The sequence below is a fragment of the Cylas formicarius genome, unplaced genomic scaffold (genome assembly GCF_029955315.1).
Source record: "Cylas formicarius isolate icCylForm1 unplaced genomic scaffold, icCylForm1.1 PGA_scaffold_5__7_contigs__length_24384050, whole genome shotgun sequence".
NCBI classification, from domain to species: Eukaryota; Metazoa; Arthropoda; class Insecta; order Coleoptera; family Brentidae; genus Cylas; species Cylas formicarius.
The window spans coordinates 15763626-15788708 of record NW_026844341.1 but is presented as its reverse complement, the minus strand read 5'-3'; the positions used below and the strand labels follow the sequence as shown (position 1 = coordinate 15788708).

General features: G+C 41.5%; 1 protein-coding gene, 12 non-coding genes and 1 pseudogene across 14 annotated transcripts; all 14 read right to left on the bottom strand.

Moving 5' to 3' along the window:
* Positions 1 to 76: 76 nt before the first annotated feature.
* LOC132702661 (acetylcholine receptor subunit alpha-like 1) lies at positions 77 to 25083 on the bottom strand. Of its 2 annotated transcripts, XM_060671447.1 has the most exons (6): positions 24827 to 25083; positions 24263 to 24460; positions 21126 to 21280; positions 19767 to 19947; positions 3079 to 3996; positions 77 to 583 (listed from the first exon to the last, which is right to left on the bottom strand). In XM_060671447.1, exons 2-6 carry the CDS (start codon positions 24446 to 24448, stop codon positions 380 to 382), a joined length of 1644 nt encoding a protein of 547 aa, XP_060527430.1. In that variant the 5' UTR covers positions 24449 to 24460; positions 24827 to 25083; the 3' UTR covers positions 77 to 379. The 2 variants fall into 2 exon arrangements, with proteins under 2 accessions (XP_060527430.1, XP_060527429.1); XM_060671446.1 differs by lacking the exons at positions 77 to 583; positions 3079 to 3996; positions 21126 to 21280; positions 24263 to 24460; positions 24827 to 25083 and adding an exon at positions 13568 to 16260 and having other exon boundaries at positions 19767 to 19905.
* LOC132702685 (5S ribosomal RNA) lies at positions 5906 to 6023 on the bottom strand. The gene has a single exon (XR_009618927.1). It is a non-coding gene; the product is annotated as a 5S ribosomal RNA (ribosomal RNA).
* LOC132702674 (5S ribosomal RNA) lies at positions 6084 to 6201 on the bottom strand. The gene has a single exon (XR_009618916.1). It is a non-coding gene; the product is annotated as a 5S ribosomal RNA (ribosomal RNA).
* LOC132702701 (5S ribosomal RNA) lies at positions 11248 to 11367 on the bottom strand. Its single transcript, XR_009618942.1, has one exon. It is a non-coding gene; the product is annotated as a 5S ribosomal RNA (ribosomal RNA).
* LOC132702705 (5S ribosomal RNA) lies at positions 11425 to 11541 on the bottom strand (annotated as a pseudogene).
* Positions 11603 to 11720, bottom strand: LOC132702673 (5S ribosomal RNA). The gene has a single exon (XR_009618915.1). It is a non-coding gene; the product is annotated as a 5S ribosomal RNA (ribosomal RNA).
* Positions 11780 to 11897, bottom strand: LOC132702700 (5S ribosomal RNA). The gene has a single exon (XR_009618941.1). It is a non-coding gene; the product is annotated as a 5S ribosomal RNA (ribosomal RNA).
* LOC132702690 (5S ribosomal RNA) lies at positions 11958 to 12076 on the bottom strand. Its single transcript, XR_009618931.1, has one exon. It is a non-coding gene; the product is annotated as a 5S ribosomal RNA (ribosomal RNA).
* Positions 12137 to 12255, bottom strand: LOC132702687 (5S ribosomal RNA). Its single transcript, XR_009618929.1, has one exon. It is a non-coding gene; the product is annotated as a 5S ribosomal RNA (ribosomal RNA).
* Positions 12315 to 12432, bottom strand: LOC132702702 (5S ribosomal RNA). Its single transcript, XR_009618943.1, has one exon. It is a non-coding gene; the product is annotated as a 5S ribosomal RNA (ribosomal RNA).
* LOC132702670 (5S ribosomal RNA) lies at positions 12493 to 12610 on the bottom strand. Its single transcript, XR_009618914.1, has one exon. It is a non-coding gene; the product is annotated as a 5S ribosomal RNA (ribosomal RNA).
* LOC132702699 (5S ribosomal RNA) lies at positions 12670 to 12787 on the bottom strand. The gene has a single exon (XR_009618940.1). It is a non-coding gene; the product is annotated as a 5S ribosomal RNA (ribosomal RNA).
* LOC132702678 (5S ribosomal RNA) lies at positions 12848 to 12965 on the bottom strand. Its single transcript, XR_009618920.1, has one exon. It is a non-coding gene; the product is annotated as a 5S ribosomal RNA (ribosomal RNA).
* LOC132702694 (5S ribosomal RNA) lies at positions 13025 to 13142 on the bottom strand. The gene has a single exon (XR_009618935.1). It is a non-coding gene; the product is annotated as a 5S ribosomal RNA (ribosomal RNA).

Below are 25083 nucleotides of genomic sequence, written 5' to 3'. Positions count from 1 at the left end.
TGGCATATTTTGCGGCGCTTGTCGTAAGAGGGCCGTACGATCGCGAGATCACATCAATGGAAACGCCATAGCCGTATTGAAAAAAATTTTATTGTTACGTATCCCGCCTATTCCCTACAATACGGCGCACTTATATAAACGAAACTTCCGAAATATATAACCAACGTTACAATTATCATCTTAAACGTACATAACAATTTCTATGTTAGTGATTATCATCGTAAGTCTTTGGAATGCTCGCGAATACCAACAAATCCGCCCCTGGGATGTTGATTGCGAGTTTTTGGGCGCGAATCTCCCTCCAAAAGAGCAGGGAGGGACTGAGGAAAAATTGACAGTTTGAATCCGCAACGTAACGACCGGGTTGTCGTGTCCCGGCTCATAGCTCTTCAGGGACCATCTGGAGCAGGGCCATCCTCTTCTTCGCGACCTTCGATATGACGACGTCGATCGGCTTCGTGGTGTCGTACAGAGACGGCGCGTTAAATATTATCACGCCAGTGCCCACGACGCACGCCAGCGTGAATATCCAGAGGAACAGTCTGTCCAACACCATCGCGACGTACTTCCAATCTTCCTCGACCTGCGACAAAATATGACGGTCGTTTTAGTCCTTGTGTGCAAAAAACTGAGCTCTAATTTCTCCAACCTCCACTTGTTTGCAATTTTGCATCAGTAAAAGCGAGAATGCGTCCCATAAAAATGGAAATCGTTTTCTTCAGGTGAGGAAGGTATTATTCCGAATTGGAGTGCTAACAAGTAGTACCCACATACAAAATGTTGATATATGAAGATATGTCCCGTGTTGAGTCGTTTAATGTCACAACTCTAAATGCGTAGCTTAATTTCTTGTAATTTTTTATTTGAAAACAAACACACACGTATTGACATTGCGAGATATAATCTTGGGATAATTTTTTAAATTTTAATCTAAGGATAATGTGCAGAAACAAAAAACAAAAGAAAGAAATTAAGCGATCACCAGCTCATAGGGTGAATTTAACCAAGTTGACTTTAGTAGCAGCGAATTTCTCGCAAGGAATGGAATCAGGAAGATGCTAATATGTTTGACTCATCGTTTGATAATGAAAGTAAGGTAAATATTTGATATTATTTTATGTTGGACTCATTTGATGCCCTCTGGCTATGTAAAGTTTCAGCTTGGGCTCATCTGACGCTTTCTGGCCGAGTAAAGATTTATTTGTTGTAATTTGGTTAAAAAAAAACAATTATTTTTTTGCTTTAAAATGTTGGCAATTTTAGAGTTTTCGCTTTTAGTTGTCATACAGTGTAACTTATAGGTGGTATGAAACCTTGTTTGCTTGTTTTCTTTAGAACACTGCCGATTTAGAGGAAATGCATAATCTTTCTCATCGCATAGTAATCGGCGAGCGTCCCAGTGTCAGGTTAAAATAAACAAAAAGTCCAAGTATGACAAATAGAAAATTGAATAAACACACTGGATACATGTTTTACGTTTACCATCGTATCACTGCGAGCTTGACCCTATCGGGATGGTATAGAATCAAGTAAGGCAATATGTGGCAATGAACAATGATGAAACCGAAAAGGAAATTTAGTAATCTCCAAGACAAGGTGGTTAAATTTATTATTAGCGTCAATTCTGGCGCCTGTTCTGACGGACCTGATGCTGCGGTTGGCAACGGTAAGCTACATAAGGCTCCACACTGTATATATCCTCAGTGTGACTTGAACTATAGTTCGTTTCCTAAAACCCGAGTGAATTATTTATAGTGTAAAATTGACTGTTTATTGACTAAATGACAATGACAATAGGAGCACATTTTCTTAAATGTAGAAAAAAAAAAGTAAAAAATACATCGATGTTGAGGGCCAAAACAAGTTCTAAGCTCGGCAAAGACCTTAGCCTCACCTATTGTGTATTAATTTTTTTTGGTGAGCGAAGCTATGGTGCGATACTATACTATGGTCGGAGCTGCATTGTGGTTGTTCACTTAGTTTGTATATGGTACATTGAGCGACCATCAATCAATCAAGTTCTTCCCAGTCTAGTTACTCCCTTTGATAATATTAGTTCCCACTTAAGTAGTTGTCAGAACAAAATTTTGAAGGGTTTTATGAATGGGTAGCGGAGTCTATCATTTATTTAACGAAGAAGGAAATAAACGCCAAAATATGAGTAAATGACATTATACCAAAATTGTTATTTATATAGATGAACTGAACTGAGCTCATTCATTAAGAAAACTGTACATTTTTTGGGATGAGCGAGGGTCCGACGAGGTTTGCAGTTTACTCTGAAAGACCATCTAAAAAATGGGTCCCGCTATAAAGGGGCCCCATGTTTTTAGTGACGCTTCAGGGGGTCAGGACAGGAATCATACTCTGATGAGGCTCTTGATCGTGTCGATTTCGTCGGGAAGATTCGATAAGCACTTCCCTGAAGAAAGACAGAATCCACGTAACTGAAGAGTATAACTTAATGACTTGCACTGCCTGGCCAATCTACTAGAATAAAACTAATAAATCGGTAAATAAAAGCCCAGTCAATATCAAAATCTAGATACCTAGAAGATTTTTCTTATAAGGACTATTTACATTCATGGATTGATTAAACACAGAGTTTTGCTCCAGAAAAATAAAACCAGCCAGTAAAAAACACCAATAAATCAAAAGAGGGAAGACATCCGGAAAATCATATCCCAGACGATAAAAAAGATTTCTATGAGAGTATACTGACATGGCCGACTATTTCATCTGAAATCCATGCAGAAGACCAAGAGTGAGTGTTAATGTCAGACCTTATTCATTGTTCGAGGGTTGAGAGAACATTTTCAATAAATGACTAGTTTCCACAGTTGTTGCATTTTATTTTGCATTAAGCTTCTCAAAAAACTGGTAAGTTCGAAGAAGGAACAAACGTGTTTTTATGAGTTCTCAGTGTGAAAAAACACTAAAGTGTATATTATTATTTTAAAAGACGAATTTGAATAAAAAAGTTAGTCAGTTTTCTTCGATTTCCCTAAAGTTCGCTTTCAGGATTCATTTCCTTCTTCTAACTACTGGTTCGTCTAGTCTGAGAGATAATGCGCTCACGTTCTCGAACGAATCCTTGTTGCGCACGTGTTGTGCTATAAACTTGGAGTCGGCGATCGTCTTTTCCATGTCGTGGCCGTCGATCTTGTCGAACGCGGGGCTCGCGTCGCTCGGGGCGTCGAACGCGTTCGTCCGGCAACTGGCCGGACTGTACAGCTCCTCGTCGCCGCCGGCCAGAGGCGGCGGAAACGGCGGCTCACCGAAACACGAGCCCAAAGTGCCGGGCGGCGGCATCTCGAACCGCGGGGGAGGCAGACCCAGGTCGAAACTGTCGAAAGACGTCTTCTCGTACGCCTTGCACTTGTCCATCGGGATCTGGATGATGTCGGTGAGCATGCTGTCCACGCCCTTCTCGTCGTCGCAGTCCTTGCGAGGCCGCTTGATGAAAAGGAAAGGCGGCAACGTCTCGATAAACACCGTCCTCACCCACGGGGCGAGTTTGTGCGTGACCGGCGACCGAAAGTTGACGTTCAGTACCGCGATCGTCACCACGACCGAGAGAGTGCACAGCAGCATGGTAAACAGGAGGTATTTGCCGAGCAACGGGACCGTTATCGAAGTGGGCGGGATGATCTCGACCAGCAGCAGGAAGAACACGGTGAGCGAGAGCAGGATCGAGATGCTGAGCGAGACTTTCTCGCCGGAGTCCGAGGGCAGGTAAAAGACGAGGATCGAGAGGAACGAAATGCCGACGCACGGGATGATGAGGTTGACGGTGTAGAAGAGGGTCTTGCGCCGCAGCGTGATGTTGAAGATGATGTCGGGGTACGGCTCCTCGCAGCAGCTGTAGTACTTCTCGTTGCGGACGGCGGGCACCTTCATGATATCCCACTCGACTGATATGTAGTAGTCCTGGAGGTCGATGCCCACCTCGATGTTGTTCGAGTCTTCGACCTGCTTCAGGTGGCGCAGGTCGATCTGGAATCCAACGTAAAAATACTTCTAAACTGGCAATATTTTTAATATTAATATTTTGACTGAAACACAATACAAATTAAAAGCAAATTTAAAAATCAATATTAGCAAAGGGGAAATTAATAATATTTACACTAGCAGTATAAAAGCTATACCACCTGTTATTATAGAATTTATCTCCTCTTAGAAAGAGTGACATCTTCAAGGTTGCAGAAAACTTCAAAGGAACAGGGATTGTCATCTCTAACAACCTCTCAAGAGAAGACAGACAAATACAAAAGATTTTAAGAAAACAGTTGAAAAACACTGGACTACAGAATTTTGATGCTAAAATACAAAGCAATCACTTAATTATGATAATGCTGAAAATGAAGAAACTGAAAAATACGCTACATATATAGACAAAATTTGGGAGGATAGAACAACTGTAGAACAGAAGGAATCAGGACTGGGCAGTTACCAGAAAAAAGAAATTAATCAAATAAAGCTCCAAGTTACAGGTCGACCTAACCACAAGGACGATAAAGAAAAACTAAAAATTATATTATTATCTGCGTATTAATTTGTATTCAACTGGTGAAATTCGATCATTTGTTTTATTTTAATAAAATTTCTTTGTTTCTTTTTTTTTTGTAATAAAGTTCGTACCATGATAGCAGATTGTATAGACCAAGCAAACTCACTTTTTGTTAGCCACCTGGCCAAACAGCATTTCACAATAACACTCGAAGTATTGGTAAGAACTTTCCCCAGTTTGAAGTCATGATGAAACAATTTAAAAACCCGTTTGATATTAGCAGGTGACTGCCTTGTATATTGCTGTCATCCGCATTCTATCAACTGTAAGTAAAATATTCTATTAAATTATCTGGAAGGACCCTGTGCTGCAGTTGTTATAGATCTGGTCAAGGACTTAGATACAGTAAGTCATAGGTTATTAATAAACAAATTAGAATCAGTTGGTGACAGTGGTCCTGCGCTAGATCCATTCAAGAGCTACCTCCAAAACAGAAAGCAATCAGTTAGAATTATGAACATTATTAGCACCAAAGAAACTGTACACTTAGGTCCCATTTTATTCAATATCTACTTAACTACTTACACGTACATCATTTACTAATGATAGAAGCCGACACTTGGAATAAAGTTGAATTGTAAATTAAGGCAGATCTTTGCGCAATAAATTTGCAATGCAATTGTACCCTTTTCTAATAACGCCATAACATTACTAATATTTAGATTTGACACAGATATCTGAATTGTGGCAAATACCTTGGCATCCTCAAACACTAATTAAAAAAATCAGATCCCTAGTATATATTCTTAAGCAAATGTGACAAATTCTTTCAATAAAAGAAAATCTTCCTTTATGCCCTGCGTTGATTTTTTACTATGCGGCATTCTCAGCTGTCGCGGTGCATACAAAAGTAATTTCAAACCATTAGAGGTTATCCAGAAAAGAGTCTTGAAAATTATATTTCAATTTGACCGATAGTATCCCTCAGATCAGCTTTTTGCATTGTATTAACCATTCGACAACTATACTACAAACTATGCGGAAAAATTATTTATTCAACAACCACATTTTTCATGATCATTTTACGAGAGAAAAAACTAAAGAAACCTTAACACAACCATTTGCAAAGAAAAGGATAAAGGGCAGCGAACATTTCAATATGTTGGAAATAAATTATATATCATTATTCCTGCTGAAATGAAAAATATTATAACGTCTAAAAGGTTCGGGTCTTTTGTTTCAATTGTATTTTTCCCTGTAATATTTACATATCTAATTTATAGTCCACCACGTTATGGACGGGATCTGGTGTATCAGCGTGGTATGGTCGTTGCATGTAAAATTTAATTTCTTTAAAGAATATACGCTAGAATTGGCATTAAAAATGATAAAAAAATACAACGGCACGCGGTGTTCCCAAGCGGTCACCCATCCAAGTACTAACCGCGCCCGACGCTGCTTAACTTCAGAGATCGGACGGGATCTGGTGTATCAGCGTGGTATGGCTGTTGCATGTAAAATTTAATTTCTTTAAAGAACGTATACTAGAATTGGCAATAAAAATGATAAAAGAATACAACGGCACGCGGTGTTCCCAAGCGGTCACCCATCCAAGTACTAACCGCGCCCGACGCTGCTTAACTTCAGAGATCGGACGGGATCTGGTGTATCAGCGTGGTATGGCCGTTGCATGTAAAATTTAATTTCTTTAAAGAACGTATACTAGAATTGGCAATAAAAATGATAAAAGAATACAACGGCACGCGGTGTTCCCAAGCGGTCACCCAACGAAGTACTAACCGCGCCCGATGCTGCTTAACTTCAGAGATCGGACGGGATCTCATTCATTACAAACAGTCTTTATTTATTTACAGTATACTACATCGTCAAAGCCATATTTACATTATATACAATAAACATATACAACATAATATCGTAAATAAACTATAGATTGTCGTCAACGACGCTGGCGTGACACCCGCGTCGTCCGGCCATGTTCGGGCGAATGTTGCGGCCCTTTGGTCCGGCTTGAAGTCTTTTGGTTTACAGCGCCCTCCGGGTCCATGGCGCGTTTTGGTTACTCGTATCGAAATTCCAATTAATGCTACGACATAATATCAACGATAGCAATGCGGGGAGGGTGTTTTTATTCAATTGAAAGGAAACTAGTCTTAGTAAAAACCTTTTTTAGAAGAATTGATAGTTTTATTACATTCCAAAAATCGTCGAAGATGTTTGCGTATGTACTTAAGTAAGTTGGTGGGGATGGTACAGCGCGAAACATGTATTTTCGTTTGGGCGTGCCGAAGTGAAAGGAACAAAAATTTTAGTTTTTTGTGGTTTCGCGCTATGTATGTTTTTAAGGCTGTTTGTTTGCCTATTGGCTTGAAGTAATTGAGGCGGGATTTGCGTTCGTTATATGTCTTCGTTGAACAATGGAAGATGTTGATAAAGAAGTTTGTGTTGGTTTAGTCCGTCTATGTGTCGTCTATTTGTAATGTCTGTCGTGAGAGGCGATTGATGAATTTGAACTCGGAAGAATTTATCAGATATTGTGTTGATATAATCACGCAAGTGAGGGACTTGGGAGATCTCGTGTAGTGTTCGGATTCGAATACAACGTCCCTTATTTGTGGCATGTCTTAGGATCTTATTTTGAAAACGTTGGAGTTTGGTGAAATGAGATTGAGCTGCTCCTCCAAATATGGGAGCACCGTACAAAAGGATGGGTCTTAGGACTGTCTTAAAAATAAGAATTTTATTTGGGATTGAAAGGGCAGATTCCCGACAAGTCAGAGGGTACAATTTATGTATGGCTGCACTTATTTGCTGGATGCGACGATTGATATGGGGACCGAATTTGAGTGGTTGATCTAAAGTAAATCCTAAATAATTTACCCTGGTTTTTGGTTCGATGATGGTATTGTGGATATTGAGTTTTTGTATTATGCGATTATCGTTATTGAAAAAGAATTTGCGGGTAAGAATGATTTGTTCAGTTTTGCTGGGGTTCAATTTTAATTTCCATTTTTGGAAAAAGGGAAGGAGGGAACGTAGATGAAAAAGGATCTGTCTGTTAGCGATCTCGGCCCTATGGGAGTGGGCGTAAATAATGGTATCGTCGGCATATTGGAGGATTTGCGTCTTTGGGTGCGTTGGAATATCAGCTATATACAATGTATATAGTCGTGCAAGCACTGTGCCCTGCGGAACTCCGGCGTTTATTACGCCGGGTACAGAAAGGGTGTTATATACGCGTACTGAGAAAGTACGGCTCTGTAGATAAGAGCCGATGAGTCAGGTAAGATTTGGGGGAAAGTTAAGGATGTGGCCCAGTTTGTACAAGAGTCCATGCCATACCGTGTCAAAAGCCTTCTCCATATCGAGAAGTGTCGCGACGGTTAGCATTCTGCGGTTAAACGCAAGTACAGTCTCATGCGCAAGCTTGGCCACGGGATGAAGGGTGGAGCGGCCTTTGCGAAATCCGAATTGAAAATTTGTTTTTCAGCGAAGTTATTGATCCTAGTAAGGATGATACGTTCTGCAACTTTGGACATTGTGTTGAGAAGTGAAATAGGCCGATAGCTATTGAGTAGTTTAGGGTCCTTGCCGGGTTTGCAAATTGGAATTACAATAGATTTTTTCCATTGTGCGGGAAAGTGCTGCAGAACCAGTACGGCTTTGAGAATATAAAGGAGTTTGATGATGGCTTTGCGTGGTAAATTCCTGAGCAATATATTAGATATATTGTCAGGGCCCGGGGCTTTATTATATGGCAACGTCTTTATGACGGCTCGTAATTCGTCAAGTGTGACGTGAAGATGCCGACGTATATTGGGGGCCGGTTCTGGAGCAGGTAAGTCATCGACGGTTGGAGCCTCGGTCTCAAAAAGACGATGGTCTTCGGTAGTGTTGGGGGCAGGGGTGTGGACGTCACGGAGATGGGCGGCTAAGCATTCGGCCTTATCGAGGTCTGTCATATGGCCCCCTTCGAGGGTGGGAATTAGGGGAAAGCTCCGCCGAAGGCACTTCGTCAGCCTCCAAAGCGACTTGTCTGTGCTGCTAAGAGCCTCTAATCGATCTGCCCAGATACGATTCTTACGGGTGTATATTGCTACTCGTATTTCGTCTTGAAGTCGTAAGTATTGTTGTCTGTCTTGAGGTCGCCTCGTCCTCTGCCATCGTTTGCGAACCGAGTTCTTCATTCGGATCCGCTCAACAATGTCGTCGGGGAGACGATCCTCTAAAGGCTTAAGAATGACCTTTCTGGCCACTATATTTCTGGCATTTTGAATGTTTGCTGTTAATTCTTCTACTTCTTTTTCGAGAGTTGGGACGTTCTGTATATTTGTGTTAATAGTTGTCGTTTGGTTGAGTATGTGTCTATAGCGACGCCAGTCGACATTTTTATAGACATAAGTCGGTCTGTCTGTTTGTTCCTTGTGTACGTTAGTAACCTGGAACACCAATGGGAATGATCGCTCGGCACTACATTGGGAGCAACTGGTGGAATGAAGTTTGTTACGTCTTTATTGACGACAATGTCAATAAAAGTTGGTGCCATTTATAGGGTAGTGTGTGGGAGTATCACTCGTATGTACTGCCAACAAGTTGTGAGTAGCGTAGTTAAATATTGTTAACCCATTCCGATTATTAACATGATTATTCCAGGTTACGTGTCTAGCGTTGAGATCACCGGCTAACAGAACTTTCTGGGATTGGGAGAAGACGGTGTCCATATCTTGAAGCGTGATCATATTGTGGGGGGAATTGTAGGCCAAACAAATGCTCATGCCGTCAATGAATCTGAAATTAAAATTTTCGAAGCTTAAATTAAGATGCGTCATTACGTGGGGTATGTTGGTTTTTATTAAAATCGCCATGCCTCGCGTATTATTATTTCTGTTTCGGTCTCGTCTATATACAGTGTGGTTTTTAATTTTGAGTCGGTTCTCAGGCGAAAGAAGCGTCTCTGAAATGGCTGAATTAGTTCCCCCACTCGCCTTTTAAGGCTGTTTGAATTCCAAGTCGCTATTTTTAAATTGAACGTGCTTTCAGATGTCGAACTCGTCAACGTTATTTTGAATAAAGTCTGCCAGTAACATAGCTCGTTCAATTTTATTAGTAACACCTTCGACGGTTCTATAAAGTGCTTTTAAAAAACGGTTTAACCCCCTGAAATTGATTGCACCCTCCCCGCTTAACAGATTGAGCGTTTCTTGAAATTCCGAGATGCCATTGTAGTTGTTGGAGGGGCCTGCTCGTTTCGATTGATCCGCCGCCGGTGCGTGCTGCTGTGGATGACTAACATGGACGGGTGGTTTGGACGACTGTTGTGATCTGCTTTGTTGAGCGTCTCTGGCGTTCTCGTCTCGGGGATCGGTGCTTCTTTGAATTCAGCTCTATTGTTGGATACCACTTCTTTCTTCTGGATTTCTTGGAGTTTCTTTTGGTAGATGGGACATTCGGTATTGCATGCCGTGTGACTTCCTCCGCAGTTAGCACAGGTAGCGGGGGTGTCGGGTGTTTTTGTGCATTCCTTTGTGTGGTGTCCCTGCGCGCACTTTATACATTTGGGCGGCCTATAACAGTTGGATGTCGCGTGTCCCCAAGCCTGACATCGGCGGCACTGGATGATCTGTCTTTCGTTCTTTCTTCGCTCCCAGGACACTTTTGTGTGCGAAATATACTTAACTTTATTTTCAAGTTCCTTTAGAGTAATGCTGGATGGACAAATGACTAGATAAAGTTGGGCCTTGCTGCGTGCTAGGTCCTTGCGCATTTTATATATATTTTTTACCTCAATTTCATATTCGTCCATAAGTTCTTCTTTGATTATATCGATATTTAAATCTAGCAGTCCCCTAAGAATAAACCCATGAGTTTTTTGGGTAGCCGCCGTATAAGTGTGGAAGGATAAGAATTCTTCTTTTTTGCGAATACTCGCTTCCTGATCATTTATTAAGACGTCCTTAAAGCGAAAGTATTCATCGTAGTCTTTGATGTAAATTAGTGTGGATTGATAAGCATATTTTAAACTAAACCCTTTCTTGACGTGTCTGCTGATATCTTTTACTAATCCATTATGGTCGGTGATAACTGACTGGATCACTATTGGCGGTGGATTTTTTGTCCTCTTTTGGGCGGGTCGTCCTCTTCTTTCTGTTGTTGTTTTTGCCTTTTTTGCGGTACGTGCGACATTAGTTGCGGTGTCGGTCTCTTCTTCACGATCTGATTGGTCGTTGCCGTTTCCTTCCACTTCCATATGCGGCCTCAAGCGGCTGGTATGTATTTTTTGTTGATGTGGGCGGCGCCCAACGAGCTAACTTTGCAATGTTTGTTTTGCGGACATACTTTTTCGGACTTATGTACTCCGGATCAGTTTCCATTCAGGAGCCTGCTTGCGGAGAGTTTAGCGGGGGCTCTGGGGTCGCGCTCGGAGTTCTCGACTTGGGAGTATTTGACATTGTATCTTGGGGTACCGTTGCTTGCGCATGCGCAGTTCGATATTCGGCACTGGAGGAGCGTTTAGAGCCAGTCCTAATCGGACTTTTGTCAGGCTTAATCGCTTTATCTGAGCACATACACGCACAATCGCATTTATACGTCCGTACGCTAACGCTGCTCAGACAGGACTGAGACGGGATCTGGTGTATCAGCGTGGTATGGCCGTTGCATGGAAAATTAAATTTCTTTAAAGAACGTATACTAGAATTGGCAACACAAATGATAAAATAATACAACGGCACGCGGTGTTCCCAAGCGGTCACCCATCCAAGTACTAACCCCGCGCCCGACGCTGCTGAACTTCAGAGATCGGACGGGATCTGGTGTATCAGCGTGGTATGGCCGTTGCATGTAAAATTTAATTTCTTTAAAGAACGTATACTAGAATTGGCAATAAAAATGATAAAAGACAACGGCACGCGGTGTTCCCAAGCGGTCACCCATCCAAGTACTAACCGCGCCCGACGCTGCTTAACTTCAGAGATAGGACGGGATCTGCTGTATCAGCGTGGTATGGCCGTGTCATGGAAAATTTAATTTCTTTAAGGAACGTATACTACAATTGGCACTAAAAATGATAAAAGAATACAACGGCACGCGGTGTTCCCAAGCGGTCACCCATCCAAGTACTAACCGCGCCCGACGCTGCTTAACTTCAGAGATCGGACGGGATCTGGTGTATCAGCGTGGTATGGCCGTTGCATTTAAAATTTAATTTCTTTAAAGAACGTATACTAGAATTGGCAATAAAAATGATAAAAGAATAAACGGCACGCGGTGTTCCCAAACGGTCACCCATCCAAGTACTAACCGCGCCCGACACTGCTTAACTTCAGAGATCGGACGGGATCTGGTGTATCAGCGTGGTATGGCCGTTGTATGGAAAATTTAATTTCTTTAAAGAACGTATACTAGAATTGGCAATAAAAATGATAAAAGAATACAACGGCACGCGGTGTTCCCAAGCGGTCACCCATCCAAGTACTAACCGCGGCCCGACGCTGCTTAACTTCAGAGATCGGACGGGATCTGGTGTATCAGCGTGGTATGGCCGTTGCATGTAAAATTTAATTTCTTTAAAGAACGTATACTAGAATTGGCAATAAAAATGATAAAAGAATACAACGGGCACGCGGTGTTCCCAAGCGGTCACCCATCCAAGTACTAACCGCGCCCGACGCTGCTTAACTTCAGAGATCGGACGGGATCTGGTGTATCAGCGTGGTATGGCCGTTGCATTTAAAATTTAATTTCTTTAAAGAACGTATACTAGAATTGGCAATAAAAATGATAAAAGAATAAACGGCACGCGGTGTTCCCAAGCGGTCACCCATCCAAGTACTAACTGCGCCCGACGCTGCTTAACTTCAGAGATCGGACGGGATCTGGTGTATCAGCGTGGTATGGCCGTTGCATGTAAAATTTAATTTCTTTAAGGAACGTATACTACAATTGGCACTAAAAATGATAAAAGAATACAACGGCACGCGGTGTTCCCAAGCGGTCACCCATCCAAGTACTAACCGCGCCCGACGCTGCTTAACTTCAGAGATCGGACGGGATCTGGTGTATCAGCGTGGTATGGCCGTTGCATTTAAAATTTAATTTCTTTAAAGAACGTATACTAGAATTGGCAATAAAAATGATAAAAGAATAAACGGCACGCGGTGTTCCCAAGCGGTCACCCATCCAAGTACTAACCGCGCCCGACACTGCTTAACTTCAGAGATCGGACGGGATCTGGTGTATCAGCGTGGTATGGCCGTTGCATGGAAAATTTAATTTCTTTAAAGAACGTATACTAGAATTGGCAATAAAAATGATAAAAGAATACAACGGCACGCGGTGTTCCCAAGCGGTCACCCATCCAAGTACTAACCGCGCCCGACGCTGCTTAACTTCAGAGATCGGACGGGATCTGGTGTACCAGCGTGGTATGGCCGTTGCATTTAAAATTTAATTTCTTTAAAGAACGTATACTAGAATTGGCAATAAAAATGATAAAAGAATAAACGGCACGCGGTGTTCCCAAGCGGTCACCCATCCAAGTACTAACCGCGCCCGACGCTGCTTAACTTCAGAGATCGGACGGGATCTGGTGTATCAGCGTGGTATGGCCGTTGCATGTAAAATTTAATTTCTTTAAAGAACGTATACTAGAATTGGCAATAAAAATGATAAAAGAATAAACGGCACGCGGTGTTCCCAAGCGGTCACCCATCCAAGTACTAACCGCGCCCGACGCTGCTTAACTTCAGAGATCGGACGGGATCTCATTTCATCATTTCAAACAGTCTTTATTTATTTACAGTCTACTACATCGTCAAAGCCATATTTACATTATATACAATAAACATATACAACATAATATCGTAAATAAACTATAGATTGTCGTCAACGACGCTGGCGTGACACCCGCGTCGTCCGGCAGTGTTCGGGCGAGTGTTGGGGCCCTTTGGTCCGGCTTGAAGTCTTTTGGTTGACAGCGCCCTCCGGGTCCATGGCGCGTTTTGGTTACTCGTATCGAAATTCCAATTAATGCTACGACATAATATCAACGATAGCAATGCGGGGAGGGTGTTTTTATTCAATTGAAAGGAAACTAGTCTTAGTAAAAACCTTATTTAAAAGAATTGATAGTTTTATTACATTCCAAAAAACGTCGAAGATGTTTGTTGTTGTTAAATTGGTGGGGATGGTACAGCGCGAAACATGCATTTTCGTTTGGGCGTGCCGAAGTGAAAGGAACAAAAATTTTAGTTTTTTGTGGTTTTTTGTTGTTTGTTTGCCTATTGGCTTGAAGTAATTGAGGCGGGATTTGCGTTCGTTATATATCTTCGTTGAACAATGGAAGATGTTGATAAAGAAGTTTGTGTTGGTTTAGTCCGTCTATGTGTCGTCTATTTGTAATGTCTGTCGTGAGAGGCGATTGATGAATTTGAACTCGGAAGAATTTATCAGATATTGTGTTGATATAATCACGCAAGTGAGGGACTTGGGAGATCTCGTGTAGTGTTCGGATTCGAATATAACGTCCCTTATTTGTGGCATGTCTTAGGATCTTATTTTGAAAACGTTGAAGTTTGGTGAAATGAGATTGAGCTGCTCCTCCAAATATGGGAGCACCGTACAAAAGGATGGGTCTTAGGATTGTCTTAAAAATAAGAATTTTATTTGGGATTGAAAGGGCAGATCCCCGACAAGTCAGAGGGTACAATTTATGTATGGCTGCACTTGTTTGCTGGATGCGACGATTTATATGGGGACCGAATTTGAGTGGTTGATCTAAAGTAAATCCTAAATAATTTACCCTGGTTTTTGGTTCGATGATGGTATTGTGGATATTGAGTTTTTGTATTATGCGATTATCGTTATTGAAAAAGAATTTGCGGGTAAGAATGATTTGTTCAGTTTTGCTGGGGTTCAATTTTAATTTCCATTTTTGGAAAAAGGGAAGGACGGAACGTAGATGAAAAAGGATCTGTCTGTTAGCGATCTCGGCCCTATGGGAGTGGGAGTAAATAATGGTATCGTCGGCATATTGGAGAATTTGCGTCTTTGGGTGCGTTGGAATATCAGCTATATACAATGTATATAGCCGTGGGGCAAGCACTGTGCCCTGCGGAACTCCGGCGTTTATTACGCCGGGTACAGAAAGGGTGTTATTTACGCGTACTGAGAAAGTACGGCCCTGTAGATAAGAGCCGATGAGTCGGGTAAGATTTGGGGGAAAGTTAAGGACGTGGCCCAGTTTGTACAAGAGTCCGTTATGCCATACCGTGTCAAAAGCCTTCTCCATATCGAGAAGTGTCGCGACGGTTAGCATTCTGCGGTTAAACGCAAGTACAGTCTCATGCGCAAGCTTGGCCACGGGATGAAGGGTGGAGCGGCCTTTGCGAAATCCAAATTGAAATTCGGGGGTCAAATTTTGTTTTTCAGCGAAGTTATTGATCCTAGTAAGGATGATCCGTTCTGCAACTTTGGACATTGTGTTGAGAAGTGAAATAGGCCGATAGCTATTGAGTAGTTTAGGGTCCTTGCCGGGTTTGCAAATTGGAATTACAATAGATTTTTTCCATTGTGCGGGAAAGTGCTGCAGAACCAGTACGGCTTTGAGAATATAAAGGAGTTTGATGATGGCTTTGCGTGGTAAATTCCTGAGCAATATATTAGATATATTGTCAGGACCCGGGGCTTTATTATATGGCAACGTCTTTATGATGGCTCGTAATTCGTCAAGTGTGACGTGAAGATGCCGACGTATATTGGGGGCCGGTTCTGGAGCAGGTAAGTCATCGACGGTTGGAGCCTCGGTCTCAAAAAGACGATGGTCTTCGATAGTGTTGGGGGCAGGGGTGTGGACGTCACGGAGATGGGCGGCTAAGCATTCGGCCTTATCGAGGTCTGTCATATGGCCCCCTTCGAGGGTGGGAATTGGGGGAAAGCTCCGCCGAAGGCACTTCGTCAGCCTCCAAAGCGACTTGTCTGTGCTGCTAAGAGCCTCTAATCGATCTGCCCAGATACGATTCTTATGGGTGTATATTGCTACTCGTATTTCGTCTTGAAGTCGTAAGTATTGTTGTCTGTCTTGAGGTCGCCTCGTCCTCTGCCATCGTTTGCGGACCGAGTTCTTCATTCGGATCCGCTCAACAATGTCGTCGGGGAGACGATCCTCTAAAGGCTTAAGAATGACCTTTCTGGCCACTATATTTCTGGCATTTTGAATGTTTGCTGTTAATTCTTCTACTTCTTTTTCGAGAGTTGGGACGTTCTGTATATTTGGGTTAATAGTTGTCGTTTGGTTGAGTATGTGTCTATAGCGACGCCAGTCGACATTTTTATAGACATAAGTCGGTCTGTCTGTTTGTTCCTTGTGTACGTTAGTAACCTGGAACACCAATGGGGAATGATCGCTCGGCAGTACATTGGGAGCAACTGGTGGAATAAAGTTTGTTACGTCTTTATTGACGACAATGTCAATAAAAGTTGGTGTAGTGCCATTTATAGGGTAGTGAGTGGGAGTATCACTCGTATGTACTGCCAACAAGTTGTGAGTAGCGTAGTTAAATATTGTTAACCCATTCCGATTATTAACATGATTATTCCAGGTTACGTGTCTAGCGTTGAGATCACCGGCTAACAGTACTTTCTGGGATTGGGAGAAGACGGTGTCCATATCTTGAAGCGTGATCATATTGTGGGGGGAATTGTAGGCCAAACAAATGCTCATGCCGTCAATGAATCTGAAATTAAAATTTTCGAAGCTTAAATTAAGATGCGTCATTACGTGGGGTATGTTGGTTTTTATTAAAATCGCCATGCCCCGCGTATTATTATTTCTGTTTCGGTCTCGTCTATATACAGTGTAGTTTTTAATTTTGAGTCGGTCCTCAGGCGAAAGAAGCGTCTCTGAAATGGCCATAATATCGATTTGCTCGGCGTGCAGGAACTGAATTAGTTCCCCCACTCGCCTTTTAAGGCTGTTTGAATTCCAAGTCGCTATTTTTAAATTGAACGTGCTTTCACCTAGATGTCGAACTCGTCAACGTTATTTTGAATAAAGTCTGCCAGTAACATAGCTCGTTCAATTTTATTAGTAACACCTTCGACGGTTCTATAAAGTGCTTTTAAAAAACGGTTTAACTCCCTGAAATTGATTGCACCCTCCCCGCTTAACAGATTGAGCGTTTCTTGAAATTCCGAGATGCTATTGTTGTTGTTGGAGAGGCCTGCTCGTTTCGATTGATCCGCCGCCGGTGCGTGCTGCTGTGGATGACTAACATGGACGGGTGGTTTGGACGACTGTTGTGATCTGCTTTGTTGAGGGTCTCTGGCGTTGGTACGTCTCTCCCAGGCATTTTGCTTGGGGATCGGTGCTTCTTTGAATTCGGCTCTATTGTTGGATACCACTTCTTTCTTCTGGATTTCTTGGAGTTTCTTTTGGTAGATGGGACATTCGGTATTGCATGCCGTGTGGCTTCCTCCGCAGTTAGCACAGGTAGCGGGGGTGTCGGGTGTTTTTGCGCATTCCTTTGTGTGGTGTCCCTGAGCGCACTTTACACATTTGGGCGGCCTATAACAGTTGGATGTCGCGTGTCCCCAAGCCTGACATCGGCGGCACTGGATGATCTGTCTTTCGTTCTTTCTTCGCTCCCAGGATACTTTTGTGTGCGAAATATACTTAACTTTATTTTCAAGTTCCTTTAGAGTAATGCTGGATGGACAAATGACGAGATAAAGTTGGGCCTTGCTGCGTGCTAGGTCCTTGCGCATTTTATATATATTTTTTACCTCAATTTCATATTCGTCCATAAGTTCTTCTTTGATTATATCGATATTTAAATCTAGCAGTCCCCTAAGAATAAACCCATGGGTTTTTTGGGTAGCCGCCGTATAAGTGTGGAAGGATAAGAATTCTTCTTTTTTGCGAATACTCGCTTCCTGATCATTTATTAAGACGTCCTTAAAGCGAAAGTATTCATCGTAGTCTTTGATGTAAATTAGTGTGGATTGATAAGCATATTTTAAACTAAATCCTTTCTTGACGTGTCTGCTGATATCTTTTACTAATCCATTATGGTCGGTGATAACTGACTGGATCACTATTGGCGGTGGATTTTTTGTCCTCTTTTGGGCGGGTCGTCCTCTTCTTTCTGTTGTTGTTTTTGCCTTTTTTGCGGTACGTGCGACATTAGTTTCGGTGTCGGTCTCTTCTTCACGATCTGATTGGTCGTTGCCGTTTCCTTCCACTTCCATATCGCCAGGTGCGGCCTCAAGCGGCTGGTATGTATTTTTTGTTGATGTGGGCGGCGCCCAACGAGCTAACTTTGCAATGTTTGTTTTGCGGACATACCTTTTCGGACTTATGTACTCCGGATCAGTTTCCATTGAGGAGCCTGCTTGCGGAGAGTTTAGCGGGGGCTCTGGGATCGCGCTCGGAGTTCTCGACTTGGGAGTATTTGACATTGTATCTTGGGTTACCGTTGCTTGCGCATGCGCAGTTCGATGTTCGTCGGGCTTGTCGTCAAGCGGACTAGCTGAATTGTTTTCGCTGACGATCTCGTTTTTGTTTTTGTTTTTTAAGCACGATGTACTTACTTTTTGTGACTTTTGTTTTATCAGTCGCCACCTGTTTGTTAGATGGTGGTAGTGTGCAACGTCCGTTTTCCTTGTTGTATCTTTGTGGATTCTCAATATTTCTTCTATGTTTTCACTAACTTTCCCTTTACTTTTGTTTCTTACTAGTTTTTGCGAGAGTTCTAGGCATTCGGGGCACTTGCGATGTTTCGAGGTTTCAGTTTTTGTCACAACACTGTTGCTCTCGTATGCGGATTTAAAATCCACACTGCTATTTACACTATGTACACTATTTGGAGATAGCACACCCTCCGATGGGCTAAAAAAGGCCGCAACGGCACTGGGGGAGCGTTTAGAGCCAATCCTAATCGGACTTTTGTCAGGCTTAATCGCTTTATCTGAGCACATACACGCACAATCGCATTTATACGTCCGTACGCTAACGCTGCTCAGACAGGACTGGGACGGGATCTGGTGTATCAGCGTGGTATGGCCGTTCCATGTAAAACTTGATTTCTTTAAAGAATATACACTAGAATTGGCAACAAAAATACAACGGCACGCGGTATTTCCAAGCGGTCATACATCCAAGATTTCAGAGATCGGATATGGCCGTTTCAAGTCAAATTTATTTGCTTTAAAGAATGAATACTGGAACTGTGTTACACAAAACAACGCGGCGGTTTAACTTCCGCTCGCTCCTAGCAGAATCCGTTGTTTTCGTCCCAAAAACTTATATCGGCCATTTTTCGTGTGATTGTGTTTCGGAAGTGCCTGTCAAACAGTTTTAAGTGATTAAGTTCTGCCGGCTCCGCTGTTTTGACCGTTCACGCCGGTATGGAGGCCGGATGGACACGGCTGGCCTTAGGTGGAAGCGGGGGACGCTTTTTTTTTTGGTATTGGTCAAAATCGTTTTTTGTTAGTTAACATTTTGGTTATATTTCTTCTTTGTACGTGTTGGTCAATGACCAAAAGCGAAATGCCTCGACGGAAGTCGGCATTGGGCAAATGATCCTAGCAGTCGAGCTCAACAGTTATTGTGAATCGTACTGTACTACTACTAACAACTGTACACGCTGTTACCATGACAACAGTGTCATGTGTCCGCCATCGTGATAGACTTCAAAGTAAAGGAAGTATATTTTTGGCGGTTCCGGGAGCTTTTCGTGCAAATAGATTTTATTTTATGTGATTCAGATATTATTTTAAGATAAAATGGTAAATAGGTATCTAATAGATGGATCATCTTTTGTAAACAATATAAGAAAGCGATTTCGAAGTAACATAGGAACTTCCCGCAACGCCTAGTTTACTTAACTGGATTCGAAAATCAATAATTCATACTCAAATGAGGATTGCGTTAAATATGTACAAATCTAGGTCAAATTAGAGAAGATTTTTTATCATTTCGTATAAAATTGGTGATGTTGTGCTACTTTTTGGGGAATAACATGCTAGGGAGCAGTGCACAAACAAAACTAATCAGAACGATCGTGTCGAGGTCGAAACAGCGGTTCATATTATTGGAGAACCCCCTTATTGGAGCCAAATTACGTTGTTTTCCAAGCGAAACGGGGCCGGTTTTTTCCTAATCCCCCTACAGTACAGCGAGTCGGAAACAAAATAAACCTATAAAAATGTCAGGGGAAGATAAAAGTGGGCAAAGGCTCACCATATATCCGTCGTAGGTCCACGAGCCGAACTTCATGAAACAAGTTTGTTCGTCGAACGGAAAATATTCGACGTCGATCTCACAAAACGATTTATAGATGGCGGGCGGTTTCCAGATCACTTTGCCGGTGTGATGGAGGATCGCTTTCGTCATGATCGTCACCTCGTAGTTGCCGTCCGCGCTGAAACGATAAAAACGCTTTTTTTACCGCCGTGATGAAAAAGAATGGATTTTCTTTTGGCGTAGATCTTTTACACCCCAAATGATTGTTATGTGATATAGATTTTTGAATACATATTTTATCGTCGAGTTTAGTTAATTAAAATAAGAAAAATAACTAAATAAAAACTTTTATTATTACTCTATAGTATCGTTAAATCGTTCTTACAAATATCCAAAAAGAGACGCATTTTTTATATTATTGTTGCTATTAACAATTGTTAGGTGTTAGTAATAGCAGAATAACAAAAATTGTTAATTTGATTTTCTCATTTAATGTATTTAGAAATAAAAAAGAAATCAATTTCTTTGCCTATTGATTTAGCTATTACACCTATTTTTCATTCAATTGAAAAATAAAACATTATGCCAAAAGATATTTCTAATTTTATCCGTCGGAAAACTTTTGTATAGCAATACCTCTCATTCACTGTACATAATGTATTCGTCAAGGTGTGAAACTCTACTACCTGATCCGACTCGATTTCATGGTATCGGTTCTTAAACGGAAATTAACGGTACGTTTTTGCGCAGGGCGGTGGTGCACCTTTTATTTACCTATGAGTCTCGTTAACGCCGGACGGAATTAGGAAGGATTTTATCCAAAATTTTAAAAATACGAAGTCATAAGGACGTTATAAAGGTGTATCAGCGTGGTATGGCCGTTGCATGTAAAATTTTATATCTTTAAAGAATATATGCTAGAAGTAGCGTTAAAAATTAAGTAAAATTTGGTAATTATTGTAGAACCAATACATTACAATTATTTTTGATGTAAGTAGCTTATACTTTAAATTCATCTAAATCGGGCAAAGTGCAGCAATAATATACTTGCAGTTCTTGCAACTTCCAAGTAACCAGCTGCAATTAATGCGATTTATGGATATTTGCCCTTGTACAATATTTAATTGGGTCTTTAGGCACAATACAAGAATATCCTTTTCAATAATAATACTTTACTGTCGCTTATGCAGGTAGAATGAGCAGGCAAGATTCAAAGATTACAGACAAATATTAGGAAATACCTTCTGACAGCCACTTTTGTTTACTGCCAGCAGCGAATAAACTTATAAAGCAACAACGCAAGTATTAGGAAACGCAAATATTCATCTTGCCACCTCCTTGGTCCCAAGGACTCACTTGTTGTAGAGCACTATGTCGGGCAGCCAGATGTGCTCCGACGGCACGTGCAACGTTTCGACTCCTCCGTAATCGTCGGGGTTCCACTTGAGCTTGTAGTCGTTCCACTCTTGTTCCACCCACACGTTAGTCGTCATTATCTGACTCTTGAGGTTCTGCAACAAAGCTCGTTGGAAAAATACGCGCGCGGGGCGTGGCGGGGGACGGTGGCGGCGTTTATCGCCTCCGAAATATTGGAAAATTAATTAGTTTCCGGAGCCGATAACGAAGTTTAACAGGTGAGCGGCGCGAAAAGGATTGGAAATCCGATAAGGGAGTCGTTGACGATCGGTTTTCCGGTGTCGCTATCGATACCCGATTGATTGATCCGGTATAATTTCGTTCAAATTATGCTGTTCGCCTTTGTCCTAACTCCGTTTTTTTTTGTCAAAAATCCTCCTTGGAACTAGTGTTCGACCTAGAATGCGACCCTTTGAGTCAACATCCTCTGGTGTGACGATATTTTCGCGAGAAGCTGAGTTTGATTAGAATCTGATAAAAATCGACTAGAGAAAGTGAAAATTTACTCATTGCTTTGTTATTTTACGTTGTTATTTCACGTTCTATCCAGAAAGTGATATTTTAAGTTAATATCTGTCAATCTTCCATGTTTCTCTGGTATATCACTCAAAAACTACTGCGATATGATATACGTACTATACAATTATACAATTTTTCAAGTCTACAAAATTCGGACAGTAAAGTACAAGCCGACACATCAAAAATGCACGCCCTGTACACGTTGTAGTTATGTTATTCTTATTGAGCTTCGGCAAATGCCGTCACCTCAAAATGACACTACATCGTAGTACCAAAAATTGTACGATAGTTAGGACGCTTTAACAAAATTTGTATACTTAGGCGAGCCATATAAAAAAGTAAAATCGATGATGGTTTCTTGAAAACCAATTGTAGGTTTAAAATCGAAAAATACCAACAACAAAGTGTTATCTTATATTTCAGCAAGCCATGGAAATTTTTCAAGTTTCTAAATAGGCTTCACAGGACACAACAATCTTTTCATAATTTCATTTTTATTTCCAACAGGTACTGAAATTGCCATCCTTAGTGATGCATGTTAAATGAATGTGAGGTTTAGAGGAAACTAGTGCATTTAATTGCCGGCTTCAGATTAACAATTGTTTAATTGGTTTGGGAAATATCGGCAAAAAAACCGAAAATGGCCGACTTCGTTTTTCGGCAATAAATCCAAAACGATTAAATTGACAGTGGTGACATTATTCAGACACTTTTTTAAGACGGGTAAGCTAGCGTGTATGACATGTCTCAATCGTCTTTTTTCTCTCGCAACCCACATTAACTTTCACTTTTCTTATGGTCGCCATATTGGATTTTATTTTTGGAAAGAGCATAAAATTTTTAGTTTAGTGACGTATCATAAGTACACAAAAGATTTTTAGGTCTAAAAATATTTTATAAGTAGGCCGTGATTTGATTTGTCGCCTTTTTTCCATCTAAAGAAGGCTCTGGCATTGACGTTAAATAATTGAAAGTACCAAAGTTGTGTTTTATTAAATAGTACATTTTCTCTCATTAAAATCATCAATCAATTTAACCGTTTTGGATTTACTGTTGAAAAACGAAATGTGCCATTTTCGGGTTTTTCGAACTATATTTCCCAAAGGAATTGACCAATCCTAAATCTGAAGCCTCTAAATCTTTCCCAATGTAATTTTGGTGTAGGTATAATAGGAATAAACGAACCTGGGACATATTGTATAGTGCCTTATCTTGGCAGGAACATGTTTGAATCAGTTTTACGAGTAATACGGTGCTGTAACATAAATAAATAACTTGTTATAACGTTGCGGAATTGACCGGTCAATTTTTTTTGAGCCAATTGACAGAAATGTATACTTATGTATTTATTTATATTGTGCGTCACGTCGCCATGGCGTCATGGCTGAGAATTAAATGGAGTGGATATTTTTATTGCCATTCCCCGAATCGCTAAATATCGTATTCGGAAATTCCCTGAAGAGGGTTATAGGTAAATCGGACATCACAGACGAATAACAATTTACTATAAAATACATATTATTATTATTAAATAACGAAAGATCACACTCTACGATTGCATGATGTTAGTTAAAACATTTTTTGACTAGTCAATTAAGAAGTGCTCAATTTATCAGCCCAACAATATGTACCACACCAATTGTATAATATTCTATTAAAGAAAAAAGAAATAGGACATAAAAAATGGAACCAGATACAGGATGTACTTTTCTTTAGAGCCATATAAAAAATAAAATTGATTATAGTTTCTTGACAACGAAAAAGTGGATAGTATGTTATTAATTTTTCAACATTTCTTCAAATAAAGCCAGAAAGAAATAAAATGGATAGGGTGAAACTCCCATTTTGAAGTACACTTAGGATCATAACGATATTTGCCATCAGCATCTTTCAAGCACAAAAACAAAGATTTTGTATATCTACTAAACTCAAAGTATAGAACTTATAAAGCGTATTGTGTTTTTGTGTACATAATATCTCAATTTTAATTTGATTAACTTTTCAGCGTACCGAATCGTTATATGAAATTATTTATTTATTAAACATTCTGGGTTAACAAGTACAAATAGATTCCAAGTCCAAGGAGTTTTACATACACTCAAATTTTTGGTTGCGCCGAAGTTTCTAAGAACCCGTATGCGCTTTCTTAAAAATAAAACATAACGTAATGCAATTCAGTCCCCGCCCAACTAATCCAACAAAATATAATAACTAAACAAACCACAGTTCAAAACAACGCACAATAAAGTTCCCTATTTCCAAATATAAATTTACGAGTTTCATTTTTAATTCTACCTATTTTATTCATCAGTCTTATTTTTATTGGGAGGCTATTGTATCATGTAGCCCCCAAATATTTTTATAGAATTCACTTCTCGGCATCGGTACCTGTACTTGTCTATTCATTATTGTTCTAGTGGTATACAGATGATTGATTTAAGGATTCTATTCCGAACCACATTCAATGGTCTAAGTTTAATAATGTGGATACTCATCAACTCAAGGTCAACAAATTTCTACCTCTAAATATCAAGTGGGTTCGTTTTTCTCTGGCTTACCACGTCGATGAGCTGGGACAGTTTGAGGCCCATTTTGACCGTGAGGCGGTCGGTGTTATTGCCGACCGGCCTGATGAGACGGTTGTAGTTGGAGAGCAGATCGTCGTAGAGACGCTTGGCGTCGGGGTTGGCGTCTGCGGGGCCGCCCAGCACGACCCACCACACCACCAGCCAGAGCCTCTTCATCGTCGTCGTCGTCTGCAACGAAAACTTTAAAATGCGAGACACGGACGCCCGTCGTCGGGGCGTCGTCGTCAATTTTCTCCCTCATAACCCGGCGCCGGAAAAAGTTGCTCTATAATCTGTCGGCGTTCCGGGAGTGCCGGGCAAACATTTTTGACTGATTGGGACGTCCTCGAGTGTCGTCGCGGCGCGTTATCTCAATCGATTCGGTTTTGTTGTATTAACGTCGGGGCGCGGGTGGGGGGGGACACTTTGATACGACGCCCCCCCCCCCACCGGAGTTTTATTTAAAAAAAATATATTCTTCCGCGCGGGCGGACTAGGGAAAAAAGTTCGCGACGGCACACGCCCATTTTGGAAAATGGAAAAACGGACGCTTACCGCCGCCCGCTAAGCGTCTCCGTCGCCGGCGCGGCGCCGCCCTCGACCATCGCCGCCCATCGTTTCGATAGCCACTTCCATTCGCGAGATCGCCTTTTGTTCCTGATCGAGATTCGCTGGACGCGTCGACCCGCTACCTCCCGTACGCGATATGCGACTGATGCCCCCTGTATATAGTCGGTCCGCAGTATCCCCAAAGAGGCGACGTTGCCACACTTACGCTCGGTTCTCGGTCCAGCTTAACGCTGAACGAAAAA

Bases quoted from the DNA above. Each gene is read 5' to 3' on its own strand.
- LOC132702661 (XM_060671446.1), bottom strand. From the start codon at position 16,247: ATGAGCATTTGTTTGGCCTACAATTCCCCCCACAATATGATCACGCTT.